Source organism: Mandrillus leucophaeus, unplaced genomic scaffold, assembly GCF_000951045.1.
Source record: "Mandrillus leucophaeus isolate KB7577 unplaced genomic scaffold, Mleu.le_1.0 Scaffold299, whole genome shotgun sequence".
In the NCBI taxonomy this organism is placed as follows: domain Eukaryota; kingdom Metazoa; phylum Chordata; class Mammalia; order Primates; family Cercopithecidae; genus Mandrillus; species Mandrillus leucophaeus.
In genome coordinates, this window is record NW_012103131.1 from 298,426 (window position 1) to 321,592 (window position 23,167).

Here is a 23,167-nt window from a genome sequence, read left to right on the forward strand (position 1 = left end):
ATCATCAAATGCATGCAGAAGGAATTCAGAATTGGCCTTTCAACTGTCTGCCTCTAACTTCATTCATCATCCTTGCTTGGAATACAGTAATTGCTACTACATCATAGTGAGGCACTTGGTGAATCAATGAACAGACTGCAACTACCACAAGATGCAGGACTATCAACTAACAGATTCAAACTTGAGACAGACTTCTCAATGAGAACGGAGATACTATCTTATATATGTTATGAACATCCCATAAATAATGGCCCTTCAAAAAAGGGATATGCAAATCCTGACATTACTATGGTCACAGTTTGTTCCATATACTGTATCACCTTTGTAGTATGATAAAAATGAACAAACAGCATATAAATTAGCCCTCCTTTTGTTACCAACAAAGCTGGTCCTCCAAAAGATAGGGTCTTCTCCTGTTGGGTGTCACAAAGCCGATACATGAAACCAAAAAAGAGTGACAAACAGTGCAGGTTTTATTCAATTGCCACAGAATTGAGAAGCAGGAGCATGGCTCACAAATCAACTTTTCAACTAATGAGGAGTGAGGGGGTTAAAATATAATTTCTCTAATAAAGGTGTTTCACATTAAAGCAAAGGGAGGCATATTCATGGATTTTTCAGAAATGGGCACGGAACTTCCTAAAACCAGAGTGCTGCCTTCCTTTTTGTCCTTTCATGGCTTCTTCTGGTCATTGTCATGGCGATTGTCAACTGTCATGGAGCTGGTGGGAGTGTCATTTAGCACAGAAATAAGATTATAAAAAGGCTGAGGTCTTTTAAAAGTCATTTGGTTAGCTATCACGGTTGTAACCAGTCTCCTTTGGTCTGGTTACAAAGGGAACTTTTCAACACAGGCACCCTGTTTCTTAAAGATAAGCAGAGTTATTAGGGCAGGGTAAAAATTCAGTTATGTCACGCAGGAATTACATCAGGTAACACTTTTAAAGAAGAAATTTGCCAAAACATTAAATGAGTATGAGACACCCATTTTCTAAAAAATAAGACATTTGAAGTAAAGATTAGTTGAAAATAAAACAGTTCTACTAACTAAAGACAAGTAGTTCCCAGAGAAGGTGCATTTATTTTTATATGCAAATATATCACACTTCAATGCATATACAATAGTTATAAGATCCGAAACCTAAGCCTATCAGAGAGAACTGCAATCCCTTGACTCATATGTGTTCATCCTTAAATGGCGAGCCTCAGTATTTCATACAATAAACATGCCAGAAAAGGATTCTGGGGAGAAAACCCGTATCAGCTCAAAAGGAGAGGCTTTCTTACACTGTCTGGAGTTACTGAGGTCAAACAAGATGACTGCATCTGTTTTACAGGAAATATCAAATCCAAAGTACTAATCATAACAAGGACTAGGCTGGTTCTGATGTTTACTTTCCTACCTACAGCTACTCTGTAATGAAACAAATAATATTAACAGCCCCAGAGTGAACTAATTTTACACATGCCAAATATCACATCTTATTCATTATCTCAGATAAGCAATACAAAACGTAAACTAGTAATCTGAATTAAAGACTCCAAGTCTTAAGTATCCAATTTTCCAAGACAATTAGAAAAAGAAAAAAATTCAAATACTCTAAGCATTATTTTTCATACTTCTAAGACTATAAAATATTTGTATAAATAAAAATTATACTTAAACACATATACAATACAAACTAATGAACTGTATTAGAAATCCTCAAGCATTTTGAACTCTTAACACAAGTATACATACATTTCTGTAAGACTGAAAAATATCGTGAGCAAAAATAATTTGACTGTATCATATTAACTCGGTGTACAGTACTGGATTTAAAATAACAAGTGTAGTAAAAATGAAAACTGAGGTCACTTTGTGTAAGACAATGATCCCTCAAAGGACATTAAATACTTGCTTTTTATAAATATTTTTGGGTTTTGGCTTTGTAATAAATATGTAATAAATATCTGCAGTACACTGTTTATGTTGAGAGCTTATCTTTCTCCATTTGAAAGTCTTTCTCCAGAGTCATAGTGTCTCAGAGGTATCCCAGTGGGCGGGGAGTTGGGATTTTGCAGCAAATCCATTAACAAAGCAATCTTATCATCAATGTGCTCCTGGAGTTTATATATTCGCTGGTCAATGTAATCCATAAGTTTCTTTTCCATCAGTTCCATATTTTTAGAAAGAATCTTTTCCAAGTAGGAGCAAACAGGTTGCTCTTCCATTCTAAAAATACATTTTTAAAAATATGTAAATTTTCCCTAATATTACAACAAAATCAACCAAGCTTATAAAACGAGCAGCCAACATAAATTGCTGAGATTGGTCTCCACAGCTGTGCTCTGTCTCCTTACAATGCATTTCTAGGTTCTCATACACAGCCACAATAGGCAACCACAGCCCTAAATGCCCAACACATTATTGTTTAATTCTTTTTTAGTATACAATTGAACAGAAATATAAAAGTGAAAAGGAACCCCCAAAGAGCAAGTCTTTAGAAAGGGTCTTTTTGATTTTGAGCTCCAAATCAAAACTGATCTTGCCCAATTTTCTTCTAAAGTCAACATGTGTATTTTCTAATACTTCCCCAAGCAACCCTATAAAGTTTTTCTTCCTTCATACAAACAACCTTACTAAACTACTGGAAGGTTATTTTTTAACCTGATATAAAAACACTTCATAATTTAACTAGAATGGGCAAACTAACAAAATAAATAAAAAGAACATCAATTTCTAACATTCACCATGAACATTAGAACAGTAAGTCTCAGGGCAGGCACGGTGGCTCACGCCTGTAATCCCAGCACTTTGGGAGGCCAAAGTGAGTGGATGACTTGAGGTCAGGAGTTTGAGACCAGCCTGGCCAACATGGTGAAACTCTGTCCCTTACTAAAACTACAAAAATTAGCTGGGCATGGTGGTGGGCGCCTGTAGTCCCAGCTACCTGGGAGGATCGCTTGAACCCAGGAGACAGAGGCTACAGTGAGCCGAGATTGCGGCACTGCACTCCAGCCTGGCTGATAAAACAAGACTCTGTCTCAAAGAAAGAACAGGAACTCTCAGAATGTGGTCCACAGAACCTTGGGGTCTCCATGATTCTTTTGGGAATTCACTGAGGTCACAAGTAGGTTTATACTAAGATATTATTTGACTTTTTCATCCTCATACTCATGAAAGAGGCTACAAAATCTATGTTACTGCTCTGATGACTAACGGAATCTGTAGTTGTGTATTCTTCTCTTTCCTAAAATTTCACAAAGTAGTAGAGATTTAGTGTATAAATATATGCTTTTTCAGAGATTAATCCACTCTGTTCTCAGTATTCCTACTGTGCTCTTACTAGTTATATTTGACTATACATGTATAATTCAATATATATAAGGCAGCCAAAAGCTATTATGTATAGATTCACGTACATTTAAAATAATACTATTCTCAATAAAATTTTAAAATCTGGCTTTTTTTCATAAAGACTGTTATTTATGTTAATACACAGTGGGTTTATTGTTATTTTTAAACAAATATTTTTATGTAGCCTACATAAGTTTATTGGAGTCCTCAATTATTTTTAAGAGTGTAAAGAACAAAAGTCTGAGAACTACTACTCTAGAATACACCAAAGAGAGTTTTTAGGAAACTCTTTTATTTTGAAATAATTATGGATTCACAGAAAGTTGCAAAGATATTAGTTTCTCAGTGCCCTTTATCCAATTCTCCCAATGGTTACACCTTATCTACCTATAATCCAATATCAAAACCAGGAAATTGATATTAGTATGTGTGTGTATAGTTCTATGCCATTTTATCACATGTACACATATTTATTTAACCACCACCGCAATCAAGAGGCAGAACCATTCTTTAACTACAATGATCTCCTTCCTGCTACCCCTCTATTGTCATATCTACTTCCCTAAAGTCTTCTTTCCCTAATACCTGGTAACCATCAACATGTTGTTCATCTCCACAATTTTATTACTTTGAAAATGTTATATAAGTGAGATCATACAGTATGTGACCTTTTGAGATTCTCTTTTGTCACTCAGCAAAACACTTTGAGAGATGTCCAAGTTGTTTTTTACTGCTCATCAGCATTGCATGATATGGATGTACCACAGTTTAACCATTCACCTATTGCTAAGACATTTTAGTTGGGACTTTTGGGATATTACAAAGAAAGCGTCTATTAACAACTGTGTACAAGTTTCTGTGTAGACCTGAGCTTTCATTTCTCTCAGATGTACAGGAGTATAACTGCTGGGTTGTATGGTAACTGTATGTTTAGTTTTTAAGATATTGTCAAAATAATTTTTAGAGTGACTGTACCATTTTATATTCCTACCAACAATGTATGAGAGATCCAGTTCCCACACATCTTTGTCAGCATTTGGTATTGTTACCATTTTTAAAATTTAGCCATCCAAATATGTAGTGATACCTTGTGGTTTTAATATGCATTTCCCTAATAGTCATGAAATCAGTGTTGATCAACTTTCCATGTGCTTATTTGCTACTTGTATATCCCGTCTGTTGAAATGACTATTCTTTTGCCCATGGTTGAATTGGATTATTAGGTTTTATTTTTATTTTCTTTTAACATAGAGTTTTGAGAGTTATGTACTTCAGATACAGGTCATTTGCTAGATTTGTACTTTGCAAAGAATTTCTCCCAGTTTGTATTTTAATTACCTTAACAGGGTCTTTCACAGACAAAAGTTTTACATTTTGATGGGGCCCAATGTATCAGTTTTTTATTTTATGGATCATGCTTTTGATGTCATATCTGATAACTCATTTACTAGTCCTAGGTCCCTAGAGTTTCTCCCATAGAAAAGCTTTATAGTTTTATATTTTACATTTTAGTCTATAATTTTGTGTTAATTTTTGCATAAAGTATAAGGTTTAAGCCACAATTCATTTTTTGCCTATGGATATCCAACTGCTCCAGCACATGTTAAAAACACAATTCTACTTCTATCAAACTATTTTTGCATTGTCAAACATCAGTTGGTGTACTTGTGTAGAGTTATTTCTGTGCTATCCATCTATAAGTCTATCCCTCTGACAATAAGTCTTGAATACTGTGGCTATATGTCTTGAAATCAAGTAGTGATTTCTCTTATACTTTTTCAAAAATTTTTAGTTCCTTTATCTTTCCATTTAAAAAAATTCCCCATTTCTAAATTTTAGAATCATCTCATTCATATTTATAAAAAATCATGCTTGATTTTTCATAGGAATTGCATTAAATTTATATATCAACTAGGAGAGAATTGACGCTTTTACTATGTTGTATCTTCAAATCCATTAATATGGTATGTCTCTCCAGTTTTTAGGGCTTTTCTTTCCTTCGTCAGTATTTTGTACTTTTCAGTTCACATATCCTGTATATATTTTGTTAGGTTTATAAATTTTTTCACATACTGTATAAGTACTTTTTATAGATTTACATATTTACATATATTTACATGTATTTTTGTGTATTTTGATTTTGGGGGGCATTCTAGTTTGGTGTCAGGCTAATACTCACTTCACAGAATGAGCTGGAATGTCTTCCCTCCTCTTCTAGTTTTTGAAAGCATGTAAAATTGATGTTCTTTAAATGTTCAGTGGAAACCTCCAGTATAACCATCCGGGCCTGGATATTTCTTTTTCATGAGCTTTCCAATCATTAATTAAATATTTTTAGTGGTTATAGGACTATTACTTATTTCATGTTGGCTGAGTTTGGTTGGTAGTTTGTAGTTTTGGGGAAATTAATCCATTTCTCCTAAGTTGTCAAATTTATGAGCATAAATTTGTTTGTAACATTCCCTTCCTTGTTATCTTTTAATGGCCTTAGGATCAGTAGTGACATCTCATTATATTCCGGATACTGATGATTGCATCTTCTTTCTTTTTATCTGTTGATAGTCTTGTTAGAAGTTTATCAATTTTATTGAAATTTTCAAAGAACTGGCTTTTGGCTTCACTGACTTTGTTTGCTTGTTTTCAGTTAAATTGATTTCTGTTCTTTATTATTTCCTTCTTTCTGCTTGCTTTTAGTTCAGTTTGCTCGGCTTTAAAATTGTAAATTCAATTTCTTTAATGGTCATAGGACTATTCAGATTATTTTATTTTGGTTGAATTGTAGTTTTATGCTACTGATTTGAGAACAATCCTCTTTTCTAAGGTAATCATTTAGTGCTATAAGTATCCTTATTAACACTTTTTTAACTGCATCCCACAAATTTTGATGTGTTGTATTTTCATTCATTTCTGTGTAATATGTTTAATTTCTGTCAAGACTTTTTCTTGAACCATAAATTTAAGAATACTGTGTAATTCCCCAAAATCTGGAAATTTTGTTGTCTTTTATTGATTTCTAGTAAGATTCATTTATGGTCAGAAAACATACATTGTATTATTTCAATCCTCGTGAATTTGGTCACATTTGCTTTGTGACTCAAGATATAATCTATCTTTGCAAATCTTCCATAGATGCTTGAAAAAAGTGTATATTCTCCTATTGTTGGTAGAGTTCTCTACAAATGTCAACTCAATCCTGCTGGTTGTTGGTGGTGTTTAGCTACAAAATAATCCAACTACCTCATTTTCAAATAAAATCTCTTACGCTAAAGAATATTAAACAGTGTGGCAACATGTTTAAGCCAAAACCACACCTAGAGTCTTGAATTCTAGTCTAGAACACCATTTTGACACACTATATATTAAGCAATTAGGAACATACTAAATACTTAGCTACCTCTTAATCAAATATGTACTGCCAAAATAAGGGATTAAGAGACTGGGGATAATAGCCTGTAAACTACAAATTATTATTATTGTAATATAGTTTTTTAATAATTCAGGAATTTGCCTAGATCAAACATAATCTTCAAGGAAAATGTCACAATGACATGCTTAACAAACCCAGGCACAAAATAGTACAAATATATAAAAACAACATAAAGATTATGATTCCCACAGCTCCTTTCCATTCATGCAAATCACTTTCTATTCCAACTGTGAACTAATACTTGTGACCCTTCCACAAAATGCCTGAGAAGTGTGCAAAACCTCCAGTTATAGGGACTTCTTTCAAAGTAATCCATTAGTTATCCCCTTTAAGTGTATTAATGGTAAAATGTAAAACTTGCTAAAATTTTCTCTGGAAATGCATTTTAGGAGTACTCATTGAGACAAATCTGTTTCCTTTTATCTGATTTTTCCACCTACCAAATCAAAACTTCATATGTCTTAAAATAATACTTACCCAACACCAAGAATGCGTTCACCATGCTTGGTGATGTTTTCCTGACACTCGGTCTTATTTCCCACACGGAGATGATTAACTTGACTACATAAATTCTGGAGAAAAGGCAGCAATTCAGAGTTAGGTATATTTGAGTTGTCACTTGCTTTCTTTGGTGAGAAAGAGGACGTTGCATTTTTAAGAGCATTTTCAAGAAGGGAATGGTTTTGAGGCACAATTTTACACTCATCAAGCTTGGTAGAATTCTCTCCACCAGGTAGTTGTGTACTTTTATCAATGTAAGTTTGTAAGTTTTCAGTCACATTCCCAGATGTCAATCCAGTTCTAAAAGGAAAAGGTGTGGAGGATGACTTGTCTAAGGCTCCTAAGGTAGATGAGGATTGTAGTCCAATCATATGCTTGTATCCAGAATTGCCCAACACCAACTGAAGCTGCTCTCCAATGGGAATACAATTCTAAACAAAATAAACAAGTAAATGTTAATATTAATAATACTGACAGCTAACTTTTGGAGTAATTACTATGAGTTGGGCACTGTATTGTTTCATTTGATCCTCAAAACATCCTTATAAAGTAGGCCACTAATACTATCCCAATATTAAGCTGAGGAGACCAAGGCTAAAGGTACGTAGCCAAGGTAACCAGCCAGTAAGTGGCAGAATTGGGACATGAATGCAGGCCACTTAACTCCACAGTCATGACTTTCAATTATTTCATTGTAGTTTTTCCCAAAATAAAATATTAAATAAATACTAGCATGAATAGTAAAACTGCACTGACACTAACGTTTCCACTACAAATGTCTCTTTATGATAATAAAATGTACTACTCTCAACTGAGTCACAAGAACCGATAAGTTTCTTAAAATTCAATTATATCACTCCCAACTGTCAAAATATGGTAAGTCACTGACTTTTATCCAGTAGAATCTTTTGTAATGAATTTTTCCTGGAAACTACACAGATAGTTACGCTATTTAAAGTTAGATGCTCTATGGATACATCTGTGACATTTTCAATGACTGAAATTAGCTACTTCTGGCTGGGTTTACTTTAAGAATTCCCAGGATAATGAGAGTTGTTTTGCAGCCTCAATTCAACTGCTTATGCAGTATTATTTCCTGAGAAGATTCTGGCTTACCTTGAAGGGATGATTACAATATCTCCCTTTTATGCCCTTTAATTTTTCCATTAGATAAAAGAAAATACCTCTAGCCTAAGTGTTAAGGCATATGGCTCTACTCTAAATTCAAAACATAAAAGTCTACTATAGATTCTTATCAGGGGATATCATCCCACACTTATTGCTGTTCAACAGCTGGTGGAACAGACTGAAAAAGCAATATGTAAATTAGCTGAAGAAACTCAGTTCATATACTTACAGATATTCTAAAAAGTTATTACTAAACTAAGCCAGAACAACATTCATTTATTCAACAGATATTTACCAGGAATCTACTCTGTGCTAGGTGTTGTTTCAAGCACTGGAAATAAAGCAGTGAACAAAATAAATTAAAATTCCTGACCTCACAGAGCCTGTATGACAGGGGAGCAAGGAGACACAAACTACAAAAGAAAAGAAGGAAAAAGGGGAAATAGAAGAAAGAAAGTAAGAGAAAGAGAAAAGAAGTGAAGAAGGAAGAAAGAAGACAAAAAAATAAAGAAAAGAAAAGAAAGAAAAAAATGTATCATGAAATGGAGATGGTGATAAATACTTTAGGGAAAAATAAAGCCGAAAGGAGAAAAATAAGGGCCAGGGAAGCTGGGGGAAGATTTGTAATGTCATGTCCCCATCTAACTTTTTACCAAACTGCACTTTGGAAAAGTGCTCTTTATAGAGAAATGTTAACCTATTGTAAGTTTATCTTGCTTTATAAAATGCAAGTTTTGAATAAACCTGAATATTTAAATATTCCTGAAATAAGATGAATTAAGTAAAATTATAAAATGTTAACATTGGACAACTCCCCATAAGCTCAAAGGAAGTTACTCAGTTATAACAGGAAAGTCCATTTATTTCTCTATGACATTTCAAAACAAAATGTACAGTGGACAACTACATTAAAAGTAATAATATTTACACTACAGTCAATATCAAAATTACGGGTGAACATTAAGGAGGCAGAACATTTAAACAGAAAAATCTACATGTAAAGGTATTTGCTATGTAAATTTTTCCTGACATATAATATTCTGTTTATAAAAATTCACTGATTATGAAAATCAGTCATTGGTTAAGAATGTAAAATAGTACAGTAGTGATGAAAAACAGTACGGAGGCTCCTCAAAAAATTAAAAATAGAACTACTATATGATCTAACAATCTCACTTCTGGGCGTATATCCAAAAGAACTGAAATTGGGATCTCAAAAAGATTATCTGCACTCCCATGTTCACTGCAGCTGTACTCACAACTGCCAAGATACAGAAACAACCTACATGTTCACTGACTGATGTATTGATAAAGAAAATGAAATATCATTGAATGAATATCATACAATGAAATACCATTCAGCCTTTGAGAAGAAGGATATTTTGTCATGTGACAATATGATCAATCTGGAAGACATGCTAAGTGAAATAAGCCAGGCACAGAAGAATAAATAATGGATGATTCCACTAACGTGATGTATCTAAAATAATTAAATTCAGAAACAGAGAGTAGAATGGTGGTTGCTAGGAGATGGGGGAAGGAGAAACGAGGAACTGCTATTCAATGAGTATAAAGTTACAGCTTTACAAGATGAATCTGTTTTACAGACCTTCTGTACAACAGGGTCTATAATTAACAACACCATATTGTACATTTAAAAATTTGTTAAGAGGGTAATCTCATGTTAAGTATTCTTACCACAATTTTAAAAAGGTCATATTTTCTGAGATGAGAGCTCTTTAGATGATCTTTTCTCTTTGGATTAAATATCAAGAAATTCAAATATGTCTACATGCCACCATAGGAAATGAAGAATTCTCAGGTGGCCGTTTTGGTTAAAATTCATGGTGAAGAAAAATTACTTATAAATAAAACTATAAAAATTTAAAGACACGGCCAAAATAAAAATATATCTAGTTTCATTTTTTCCTAAAGTCAAGATTTTAAAATAGAGAAATCAGACAGTAAACTAATATTCTCTAATTGTTTCCAAAATTTGTTCACAAACAATTGCTTCCTTTTTAAAATCTTCCATTAAAAGAGTTATTATCAAACTACAATGTACATAAAACTCACTTAGACATGACTGTTTAAAACACTGACTCCTGGACCCCACCCTCTGGGAATGAGTAGTGAGGGCCAGGAATCTGCATTTTGAAGACCTTCCAAAGGATTCTGACACAGGTGTTCAATGATGGACTGTACTTGAAAAAATACACTGCCCTAAATAAATTCTTAATAAAGCTCAAATCTCACAAGCTTGTCAAAGTCTTTATTTATCTTCAATATTCCTTTACAAAAGTATCTTCTAATTTCCTCTTTATCTCTAAACTTGAAAAAAAAAAAACCCGTGTGCACTTAGTAACTCCACATCCCAAATACCCAGTTACTACCTAAATACCTTACTACCTAATCCCTCACAACTTGGTTTATGTCTCGTCACTATTCATACTTACTCCCTGAGGATCTCCAAGAAACAGTTGATCAATTCAATAGGTGTGTGTGCATATACACACATACATACATGTACATATACACGTATATACACACATACACACACACACACATATATATGTATGTATGTGTCACATTACAAAGTTTTGGTCAACAATGGACCCACATATGACAGTGGTCCCATAAGATTATAATGGAGCTACAAAATTCCAATCGCCAAGTGGCATCACAGTAACACATTACTCACATGTTTGTGGCAATGTTGGTGTAAACCAACCTATTGCACTGCCAGTCATATAAAAGCATAGCATGCTTTGGGAGGCTGAGACGGGCGGATCACGAGGTCAGGAGATCAAGACCATCCTGGCTAACACGGTGAAACCCCATCTGTACTAAAAAAAAAAAATACAAAAAAACTAGCCAGGCGAGGTGGTGGGCGCCTGTAGTTCCAGCTACTCAGGAGGCTGAGGCAGGAGAATGGCATAAACCTGGGAGGCGGAACTTGCAGTGAGCCGAGACTGTGCCACTGCAGTCCAGCCTGGGCAACAGAGTGAGACTCCGTCTCAAAAAAAAAAAAAAAAGCATAGCATGTACAATTATGTACACCATATACTACACAGTAATAATAATAATAATCAATGACTATGTTGCTGGTTTATGTATTTATGATACTATATTTTATATATTCTAAAAGGTAACTGTAAAACCACCTCAGGCAGGTCCTCTGGGAGGTCTTCCAGAAGAAGACATCGTTGTTATACAATATGACAGCTCCATGGGTATTACTGTCCCTGAAGATCTTCCAGTGGGGCAAGATATGGAGGTGAAAGAGAGTGATACTTATGATCCTGACCCTCTGCAGGCCTAGGCTAATGTGAATGTTTGTGTCTTTGTTTTAAGCAAAAAAGTTTAAAAATAAAAAAAAAATAAATAAAAAAAAGCTTAATAGAAAAAGGATATAAAGAAACCAAATATATTTTTACAGCTATATAACAAGTTTGTGTTTTAAGCTAAGTGCTACTACAAAAGAGTCAAAAACTTTTTTAAAATTTAAGTGTACAAAGTTAAAAAGTTACAATAGGCTGGGCATGGTGGCTCACGCCTGTAATCCCACCCAGCACTTTGGGAGGCTGAGGCGGGTGGATCACCTGAGAACCTGGAGTTCAAGACCAGCCTGGCCAACATGGCAAAACACCATCTCTACTAAAAATAAAAAATTAGTCCGGTGTGGTGGCAAGTGCCTGCAATCCAGCTACTAGGGAGGCTGAGGCAGGAGAATTGCTTGAACCCAGGAGGCAGAGGTTGCTGTGAACCAAGATCATGCCACTGCATTCCAGCCTGGGTGACAGAAGAAGACTGTCTCAAAAAAAAAAAAAAAAAAAAATACAATAAGCTAAGGTTAATTTATTATTGAAAAATAAAAAATGCTTTAAAAAATTCAGCATAGCCTAAATGTACAGTGTTTATAAAGTCTACAGCAGTGTACAGTAATGTTCTAGGCCTTCATATTCAGTTACTGACTTACCTAGAGTAACTTCTAGTCCTGCAAGATCAGTTCATGGTAAGTGCCCTACAGAGGCGTGCCATGTTTCATCTTGCATACTATATTTTTACTGTACCTTTTCTATGTTTAGATACACAAATCCTTGCCATTATAACTGCCTAGAGTATTCTGTAAAGTAACATGCTATACAGGTTTGTAACCTAGGTAGATAGTAGGCTATATGATCTAGGATTCTGCAAGTACATACTATGATGGTTTCACAACCGTGAAATCCCCTAATCACCTATGTTCTCAGAACATATCCCCACTGTGAATTGACGCATGACTGTGTATATGTACTTGGAGCCATAAACAAGACAGATAAGTCTTGTTTGCATGAAGTTTATCTTTTAGTGAGATAAACATGCAACCAATACAAAAACAACAACAAAGTGGTCAAAAGAGCACTGATGAAACTGATATGGATTTGGAGGTACATGCTACTTTACACTGGTTGGCTAAGAAAGTTGTCATTAAGGATGTAACATTAAAATGAGATCTGAATAAGAAAAATGCAGATACAAAAGTATCACAGAGAGGGGGTTCTGGACACAGAGAACAGTTATGAGTGCAAAGGTCTGGAGGTGGGAATATATTTAGATATTTATGGAATATAAACATCAGAATGTCTGAAGCAAGCTGCCCAAGGAAACATGGCAGGAGATGAGGTTGAGAAGGCAAGCAGGGCCTACATTTTAGAGATCAAGGTAAGGAATCAGGATTAATTCTAAGTACAAAGGGAGGTAAGCAGTCAGGGGGCTTTGCACAGGAGAGGGGTGAGATCCAACTACCCTTTGAGGTCATTCTCGGTACACTGTGGAGAATGGATTGTAGCAGGGCAGGAGGGCCAGTTAGGAATCTCCCGAGGTGTCCAGGTGAGAACATGGTGTGGGAGGAAGAAAAGTACACATTTCCAACTTTTTTGAAATTCTTCTTTCTGTGGTTTCCATAATCTTCAGCTCTCCTGGTTCTCTTAATTCAGCCCATATTACAATACTGGGACATTAATATTTGTGAACCACACAAAATCTACAAGGAGTTCTTGCATTATTTAAAATTTTCACATCAATTCTGTGATCCTTACAGTGTTATCATTTAGATTTTGTATATGAGGAATTCATATTGAAAAAAATATGAATCAACTTGCCACAGGATGCAGAACTAAGAAGAGGCAGGGCAAGAGCTTGAAGTCACTTTGCCTAACATCAAATCCTTTCTCTTGCTACTCTATCACACTGCTGCCTTCTACATTTCTGGTTACCTTTCTCCTCTCCCTGTATCTTTACAAATGCAGCTACTCTCCAAGAGTCTTTCTTCCTTGCTTCAGTCCCTCCCTTCACCACAGTACCTGTTAGCTACTGTGGGAACACCCCTAAACTTCCCTTCCAGCCACTGAAGGTTCATTCCATTTCTCCTAATCCTCTGTTTCCAGATGTTTGCAACATACTTCCAGGGAATGTCTTATTCACAGCTAAAACTCAATGTTCCCAAAATTAAATTCCTTTTTCCTCCAAGCCTCCTCCTCCTTTGGGCTGCATTTATATTACTAGCATCACCATCTTCAGAGCCTCAATTTCATGTTTAACTTGTTTTTTCTATCATAATACCAATATTAAGTTAGCTGTCAAGTCCCAATGGCTCCATCATTTTAGCATCTCACAATCCAGCATTATGTTACTATGTTCAATCTTAGACCTCATTCACTCTTATCTGGATGAGGGGAATAACGTGCAGCTTGTCTTCTCCTTATAGTCTCACCTTCTTCAGATTCACCTTACACATGACAGTGGCTTAACATTTCTTGAAACATAAGTCAAAAACATCTATACATTTAAAGTAGGATCCAAAGCTCTTTATGATCTAGCCGAAATCTACTTTAAACTTCCCCTATTACTGTTTTGCTTCAGAGAAATGAACTACTATTCATTTTTCAGCTATATCAAATTCTTCTAGCATTGAAGATTTTATTCACCTTTTTTGTCTGAAATGGCCTTCTTTCTAATTTACTTGCCTAATCCCACCCTTCATTTTAAAGGGCTAGATAAAATACCACTTCCTTTAGTGAGCCTTTCCTTAGTGTTTTCATCATTCCCCACTTACATGCTCCAGAATGTAAAAATTCTTAAAGACTACAGACTAACTGATCATCTTTGCACACTCAAAATTGCTCAAACCAGTGCCTTGTTCACTGCAAGAAAAAAAACTTGCTGAATGAATGAATTCATAAAAAGTAAGAAAATGTGTAGTCAAAACACTTTGTAGAAGGGCAAATCTATAAAGTTAACTTCTATAAAACTAAAAGATAACAGTTAAATCAGTATAAAAGGAAAATTTTAAGTCACTACATTTCTTTACAAAAAGCAATCGTTTTGAAATTGTCAATGGCATCTGGAAAGAAATCCATTTCTACTTACCCGCTGCTGAAATCTAACCATATCCATCAACTGCTGAGCTCCAGGAGATAACTTTGACCCCATGGATTCCATTATGGTTTGGACCTTGTCAAGGTCTATCCTTGATCCTAGAGCAGGAAAGCTTGTTGAAGAATTTGCCAAAACTGATCTCATGTGTACCACAACTTTACTGATGAACACACGCTGCCTTTCACCAAAGGAGAGCAACTATTAGAAAACAAAAGTTCCAGAAAATAATGATATTAAAAACAATCATCATTTAAGGTCACTTCTTGGTATCACCTAAACAAGAGTGAAGCATTCAAGAATCTAAAACCTAACTTCAAGTATATTTTAAACTTTTCTCTAGAACAGCAATAGTTAGGAAAAATTCCAATTTATCATGAGGCTCAGATGAACTATTTAAATAAAAGAGTCCTTTCAAAAATTAAGACTTCATGTACAATAACAAATGAGGTGGTTAAATAAATGTTTACCTATTTAAAGAACTAAAAATAAACTACAATAGTCCCTCTTTACCTGTGGAGAATGTGTTCTAAGACCTCCAGTGGCTCCCTGAAACTGCATATAGTACCAACCTCTATATTTTTTCCTATACATACATATCTATGATTAAAGTTTAATTTATAAATTAGGTATAGTAAGCGTTTAATAATAAAACAGAATAATTTTGACAATATAATAAAAGTTATGTATATGTTACTGCCCATTAGCCACTTATAGCCAAATGTATCATCAGAAGGTCAATAGTAGCCTAGTGCTGTATTACAATGCCTATGTCATTCACCTCACTTCATCTCATTACCCTTCCTGTAATGATGTGATATGATAAAATGCCTACGTAATGAGATGAAGTGAGGTGAATGACATAGGCATTGTAATACAGCACTAGGCTACTACTGACCTTCTGATGATACATTTGGCTGTAAGTGGCTAATGGGCAGTAACATATACAGTAGGGATACACTAGACAAAAGGATGATTCATGTTCCAGACACGACTGAGCAGGATGGCAGGATATGCCATCATACTACTCTGAATGAAGCACAATTTAAAACTTATGAATTGTTTATTTCTGAAATTTTCCATTTAATATGTTTGGACCTCGGCTGACTGTGGGTAATGGAAACCAGGGAAAGTAAAACCGCAGATGAAGGGGAACTACTATATACCTACCAATCTGAGACCTTAACATACCACAACTTGCTACTTAACAAAAAATAAGGCTGGCCAGATGCCCATGCAAAATGTTTACTGAAATAATAAGTAAAATTCAATCCTTTCAAATTCAGAACTATAAAAGAATATCAGAATGATGTAACATAGCTTGCTGGATTACACATAGAAATGATGACTTCAAGGGTGATTTTCTAACTTGTTAAAGGACACTCAATTAGTAAAGGACCAGCTTGAAACCTAGCTCTTCTGGCTTCTATCCCTGTAGTTTATCCAATATTTTATTCTGTCCATATTTCTGAAACAAGAGACATTTCATTTGTGGTACAGACAACAGAGTAGCAAAATTGAAAGGGAACAGGCTTTAGAATCAGACAAACCTGAGTTTAAATTATGACTCTGGTACTTACAACCTGTGTGACCCTGTGCAAATGCTAAATCTGAGTCAGGATTAAAATGAGAGAAGACAGTAGCAATGATTTCACATAGTTGTTGAGAGGATTATATGTTAAAACATCCAGTAGCGACCACTAAGTGCTCAAAAACTTGTAAGTGCTCAAAAACCTTGTGTCAGAACAAGCTTTCCTATCAATCCTAGAGTTTCCCTGAAATAACCCTTTGCATTCCCATGTACTTTCATAGAACAGTTAAAAAAAAAAAATTCACCTTCAGAGACACACACAGGTTCATATATCAAACAAGCACATAGGTCAATACAGATTCATGATCCAAGAACTCTTGAGTGTTGAACCAAAGACGTGACTGTCTTCAACATTTTAAGGAAACACCCTATTAACCTCCTACCTCTCAACTTCTCTGTAGTTCCCCTTTCTCTTCTTAACCCCATGGCCTTTTTTAGCATTAAATATAATACTTATTATACTCATTGGTCTCCTTATTGTCTGTCTTGCCCACTAGAACACAAGCAACATAAGGGCAGACATTTCAGTTTATTTACTTATTGCTAATTCCTAAATGACTGGTATAGTACCTGACATTAAGAGGCACTCAAATCTTTGTTGAATGAATATATCACTTTATTCAAATGGTTTTAGCAGTTATTTAATATATACTATCCAAAACAACATCTTGGGATAATCAGTTCTGTGAGTTTGCTATCTGCCTGTGAAAATCACTTATTTTTTCTTATTGTAAAAATAAGTTTCAATCTTCTATAAGTAATGATAGTAAGTACAGAATTTTAGAGATAAAAAAAATCCAAGAATTTTCTTCAGCTAATTTTACCCCTGAGATAGGTCCAAAATTTACCCAAGACTAATCCACTAGTCAGCGACAGAACTGAATTAACACTCAGGGCTGAGGACTTCCAACTCATTACCTTATCCCTAGACTCTGAAGACACAACTAACAGTTACCTTAACAATATTTTTCATGCTGAAGACAACAGTCCAATCCTTTAAACTTATTGGTTCTCTTGCTTGAAACTTCTCTAATTTCATTCTTTTATAAATGGGGCCAAAACTGCTTATGGGTTTTTGCCACCACTATACAGAGTTTTTAAAAATGTTTTTTGCTCAATTTCCCAACACTTCAAAATACACAGCACTACTATATTAACAATACATTACCCAAAGTTTATAAATGGTCAAATTCTATTTTTATTATTTTTTTTAGTGAGATGGGGTTTCACTCTGTTGCCCAGGTTGGTCTTGAACTCCTGGGCTTGAGCAATCCTCCCACCTCAGCCTCCTGAGTAACTGGGATTATAAAAATGTGCCACTGCACGTGGCTCATCGTTAAATTTTAAGAGAAAAAGTCTACTCCCTGGTCACCGGGTGAAAAATTTAAAAAAAAAAAAATTTTTTTAATACAATGTTAAAAAGGGCTGATAATTTTTTAGAAAAGCAATTTCTTTTTATATGTTTACTAAGTATTTCTGAGCCTCATCTCTACTAAAAATTAAAAAAAACCAGGCATCGTGGTGCATGCCTGTAGTCCCAGCTACTCAGGTGGCTGAGGTGGGAAGTTAGCTTGAGCCAGGAGATGAGGTTGCAGTGAGCCATGATTGTCCCGCTGCACTCCAGCCTGGGCAACAGAGCAAGATACTGTCTTGAAAAAAAAAAAAAAAAAAAAAAAACAAGCAAGCAAGTTGGACTAATTGTATCAGTAATCCAAAAGGAAACAAGCATACACAGAGTACAAAAACAACTTAGTTGTCAAATTAGTTAACAACTGACAACTTACCTTTATTTTACAAGCATGTGTGGAGGACTCCAATTTTAGATATTTTTTGTACAAAATAACCTTTTCATGTTCACTAAAAATAAAAAAAGAATTAATTTTTTTACTTACATATGTTGTCACTTTTAATATTTACACTTACAAATAAATGTTTCCAGAACAATATTTAAATCCTAAGATTCAGTTTTCCTGGTGAGGCATGAAGAGTTGGGATCCATTACTGAAGCACACTGCCTATGACTACATCTACCACTTACTAGGCTCAATGAGAAAATTACATTATACAACGTAGGTACAATCATGTAGCCAGACTGTATTTTAAAGCTCAATAAACACAGCAATTGCTTCCAACATGCAGAATACAACACAGTCATATTTTGGGTTACATTAAAGACACACTGGGGGAAAATCTTCATAAGAAAAAAAATCACAAGTTGCGTTACAGGTTAATAAATAGGTTTATGTAGCACAGTCTTAGATCCCTCCACCATTTCTAATGGGCTTCCAAGAAGAAAATGTGTTCAAAGTTCCAGACTGACTACCAAGTTAACTTTTGGAAGACAGACTGCTGTGAGTTTAAGAAAGAGACACACCTCTCAAAATTTCATTCTAATAAAACTCTTCCACTAACTAGCTATGACCTCCTACCAATTCACCTCCACTGTTAGTTCTAAACTTCAACATTTAAAAAATAACCAGGCTGATCTACACTGTCTTTAAGATCTCTAAAGTTCTAAACTTCTATGCCTACTGGCACATTTTTACCTTCTCTCCCATAACATATGGCATCAATGTCAGAGAATCAATAATTATTGCAAAAAGTGAGAAAACTCAAAACACTAATTCAGAAGAACACTTTCCCATGTACAAGCCACACACCTGTCATCCAGGACAGTACAAACATTCTTGCCCCTACTGGTTCCACAGTACTCCTCTCCTAAGTACACTTCCATATTTCTTGCTGAACTTAAAATGCCAATAGAAGCGATTTCTTCACCTCCATCAGGGCCACACCTCAGGTAAAGGAAGCAGGGGTTTTCATCTTGGTTGTTCAGGTTTCTCTTCAAAATCACCAGATCCTGGCTGAGAGGAAAATTGGTAAAAACATCACACAGTATACTTCTCTGAACATGACTCATAACCCACTTGTTAGGTCATGAGGTTGCTTTCTTCTTTTTTTTTTTTGAGACGGAGTCTCGCTCTGTTGCCCAGGCTGGAGTGCAGTGGCGCGATCTCTGCTCACTGCAAGCTCCGTCTCCCGGGTTCACGCCATTCTCCTGCCTCAGCCTCCCAAGTAGCTGGGACTACAGGTGCCCGCCACCACGCCCGGCTAATTTTTTGTATTTTTAGTAGAGACGGAGTTTCACCGTGTTAGCCAAGATGGTCTCGATCTCCTGACCTCGTGATCCGCCCGCCTCGGCCTCCCAAAGTGCTGGGATTACAGGCGTGAGCCACCGCGCCCGGCAGGGGCTTCTTTCTTCTAACTCACTTCCACTTGCCCTTGAGGTCCAAGCACCTTCCCAAGCATCCAACAAGCACTCAACACAGAATTCACACGGAAATGGAGGTGTCACACATCAGGGCTTTCCCCTCTCATTTTTCCCTTAATCATCAACATTGTACTCAATCCCCTGCCATTGACTCTCGGATAATTACATAAATTACTGGACACCTACTGTGTGCACAGGAGTAGGAGCAGGGCACAATAAAAGACAAAAGTGTATTTTTTTCGAAATTAAGTCGACGACGGTCGTCTATAGCTAGACTTTTTACACAGCCTGTTTTGCTGGAGAGGAGGTGGCTTGTTTGAGGGTAGGTGGGCGGACTGACTTTGACAGCAGCCCCGAGGAGCTGTCACGCCAGTCCGGGACGTTTATGAAATTCCAAGTCCGGGTCACCTTCCCCTGCTCATGCCCCGGGAGTCTCGGCCCCTTCCCGGCCGGACCCACCCCGGACCACCTCGCAGCTCCCCTCCCCCACTAAAGACCCGGCACCAACTGCTCTCCCGGATCCCGGGCTCAGATCCTCTCGCCTCCCCTCACAGCTCCCAGAAGAGCGCGGCAGTTGCCGCGCGTAGCGACCCCGTCCCCGTCGGCTCGGCGCACCCTGGAGCAGGCGGCGCCAGCAGCTCCTCCCAGTCGAAGTCACCGGGGCCGAGACCGGCCCGGGTGAGAAGGAGGTTGTGGGTCAGGGCCCCGCCTGCAACATCCCAAGAAGAGGCCAGCGTGGGGCGGCGGGTGAGGCCCCGGTCCTCGGTCCGTGTCTCCATTCTGCCGCCTTCAGTCAGGCCAGCCCAGCCCCGGAACCTCTCTTCCAGTGCTTGAATTTCCGCCGGTACAGCGTGAAAGTGGGCGGCAAAGCGACTTCCGGCTCACTCCGCTTCAAGTACCGGCCACTTCTGGCTTTGGTAGGGATAGCAGGCACCAGAGCCACGCATGCGCATGTGCCTGCTGGACTCAGGCGCGGCGCTCAAAGTGGGTGGGGAAGCGGTCGAGGTCGAGAGCGGAGCCTGTGGACTGGCAGACCATCGCTCGCTCGCTGGAGACTATGCGCAGGCGCGGTGCACTGCGCGCCGGCACTAGGGTGTTTTTGCCGTTGGCTGTGGAGAAACAGCAGGCGGTGTGGACTGCCGTTGCTGAGCTGGTGTGGAATGTCTGTGGTCAGGTAGGTGTGGTCTCGTCGCTCTATGCGGCGTGCAAGACCAACTCCTGACCTCGTTCTTTCCCGAGGGGACGCCAGGGCCTTTTCTGCCTCCGCTCCGTCGGGTCTGCAGCGTTTGTGGCAGCGAGCGCGGTGGACGCGCTGCCAATTCGGGTTATTTTTACTCTGAACTCTCCTAGCCTCCCTCACACATGTTCTCGCGTTAGAGTGGGGGTTGAAGCGGATGATGGGGTTTTGGGGTTGAAGGGCGTCTGTGATGGGCATTGAGCCACGCTGGCCTTCGCCGGGTGCCCATCTCAGCTGACACCCCCTGACCCCATGTGTAACCTGCCCCTCAGGCCGCGGGAACACGGGCAGCCAGGACTAGATGCTCTAGGTGACAGAAATCTGAAATGCAAGAAAAACCCAGGGACCGAAGGCAGGGGCTGCACCATGAGATCGCTACTCATGGCACTGGAAACAGCGAGTGGAAAGGGGGTCTCAGGACTCTGTTGAAGTAGAATGTGAACTTAGTCTTGAAGGAGCTTAAGGCTATGGATACAGAATAGTGGGAGCAGATGGAACTTTCTAGATGCCCCACAGGATGGGACTGTATATAGTGTGCCCCCTCATCCTCTTCCTGTAGAGGCTTGTGCAGATTATTTTTCTGTCTTTTGAAAAAAGGAAACTCTGAAATTCCACTCGTCTATAATCTAGAGTTCCAAAGTTGTATTTAAGGTGGTATCCTCTCTAGGAAATAACGTTTTTGCTCACCCATAATCTAATTTTGTTTCAGAGCTGTCTATTCTGGGTTCATGACTCAGTGCACATTACTTTAATCTTTTTGCTTATGTTTTCATTTGAGTTTATGTACTAGGTTGTGTGCCCTCTAGCTAAAAATGAGAATAGAGTAACCTTTGCATTCTGTTTACCTGTGTCAAAGCAAGAAAAATGATGACCAACTGTATTTTTCTATAAGTAATCACCAGAATGTATGTATGGTAGGTGAATTCACCAAGATTGGAAGAGAGAAATGTCACCAAAGGTCTATCATAGCAGAATTGCAAAGTCCTCGTTTGCAAAGGTTTTTTAATATTTCAGACTCATTCTAAGTTGTCTTTGTCATTATTTTTGTCCTGTACGTCCTGCTTCTTGTAGTCATAAGTTAACGTTGATCCTAAAAATGTGGACAATCCGAAGGAAAATAGGCTCTTCAGAAACTAATCTGCAATTTCATGAGCAATATCAATTGTAAACTGGATTTTGACTTCCTTAAATAAAGCTGAATGGCCAGGAATCAGAAAACGAAAGATTCCTATGGTCCGTCCTTTCCTTTATTTCCATAGAGCCAATAAACCACCAGTCTTCATTTTCTTAAAGAAAGATTTTCCTATATTGCTTTTTCTGTTTCCAAGCACTAGCTTCATCTGAACAGTTCCAGGAGTTTCTGTCAGTAGCTGTCATTTTCATTCCTTCCATTTCATTCTTTGCACTGCCCTTTTCTCCTTCTGGTGATTGATGTTCCTGACTGAATCAACACCTTCACTCCTTAGCACAGCAGGCAGAGAGAGTCCTTTGTACTATGAACCCTGCCTACCTTCCAGTTTCCTCTACCTAGAATGCCGTTTTTTTCAATAGTAGGAAAAATCCTATTTATCATGCAAAACCAAGCTTACTTCATCCTGCTATAGAATTAAACAAATTCCTCTGTGCTGCACTTACCACTCTTTTAGGTAGTATAACTCTCCTTTGGTGTCAGACTTTGCCAGTTTATGTATCTGTGTTCCCTACTATCTGCATGCATGCTGAGAGTAGGCATTATGTTGAGTACAGGTTTGTTGTATGGAATTGATAGGTTGGTGACAGCTTTTATCACATAAACTAAGAGCAGCAGAAAAAGGAAAATTAGTACATTCAATCTTAAGCTTTTTTCCAAAGGCAGGGTGGTTATGGTTCAAAGCTGACTTCAATCTTAATATGATCCATTATTCTTGTCATGAATTACAAATGAGTTTTTTGCTTTACTTTTCCCTTTGAAATAAATCATAAAATATAGTTGGTGATATGGTTGGCTGTGTCCCCACCCAAATGTCATCTTGAATTGTAGCTCCCGTAATTCCCACTTCTTGTGCGAGGGACCCCATGGGAGATAACTGAATGGTGGGGGCAGTTTCCCTCATACTGTTCTCGTGGGAGTGAATGTCTTGGGAGATCTGATGGTTTTATAAGGGGAAGCTCCTTTCACTTCGCTCTTGTTCTCTTTCCTCTCCCTTGCTCTTCTGCCATAAGTACGAGGCCTCCCCAGCCACATGGAACTGTGAGTCCATTAAACCTCTTTTTCT

At 37.4% G+C, this 23,167-nt stretch overlaps 1 protein-coding gene across 1 annotated transcript; it reads right to left on the bottom strand.

Annotated features, from left to right (window-relative positions):
• Positions 1 to 452: 452 nt before the first annotated feature.
• LOC105544122 (chromosome unknown open reading frame, human C10orf88) lies at positions 453 to 20,678 on the bottom strand. Its single transcript, XM_011986400.1, has 6 exons — positions 20,291 to 20,678; positions 19,065 to 19,268; positions 18,189 to 18,261; positions 14,808 to 15,014; positions 7,245 to 7,699; positions 453 to 2,215 (listed from the first exon to the last, which is right to left on the bottom strand). The coding sequence occupies exons 1-6, from the start codon at positions 20,452 to 20,454 to the stop codon at positions 1,981 to 1,983; spliced, it is 1,338 nt and encodes a 445-aa protein (XP_011841790.1). The 5' UTR covers positions 20,455 to 20,678; the 3' UTR covers positions 453 to 1,980.
• Positions 20,679 to 23,167: the final 2,489 nt, after the last annotated feature.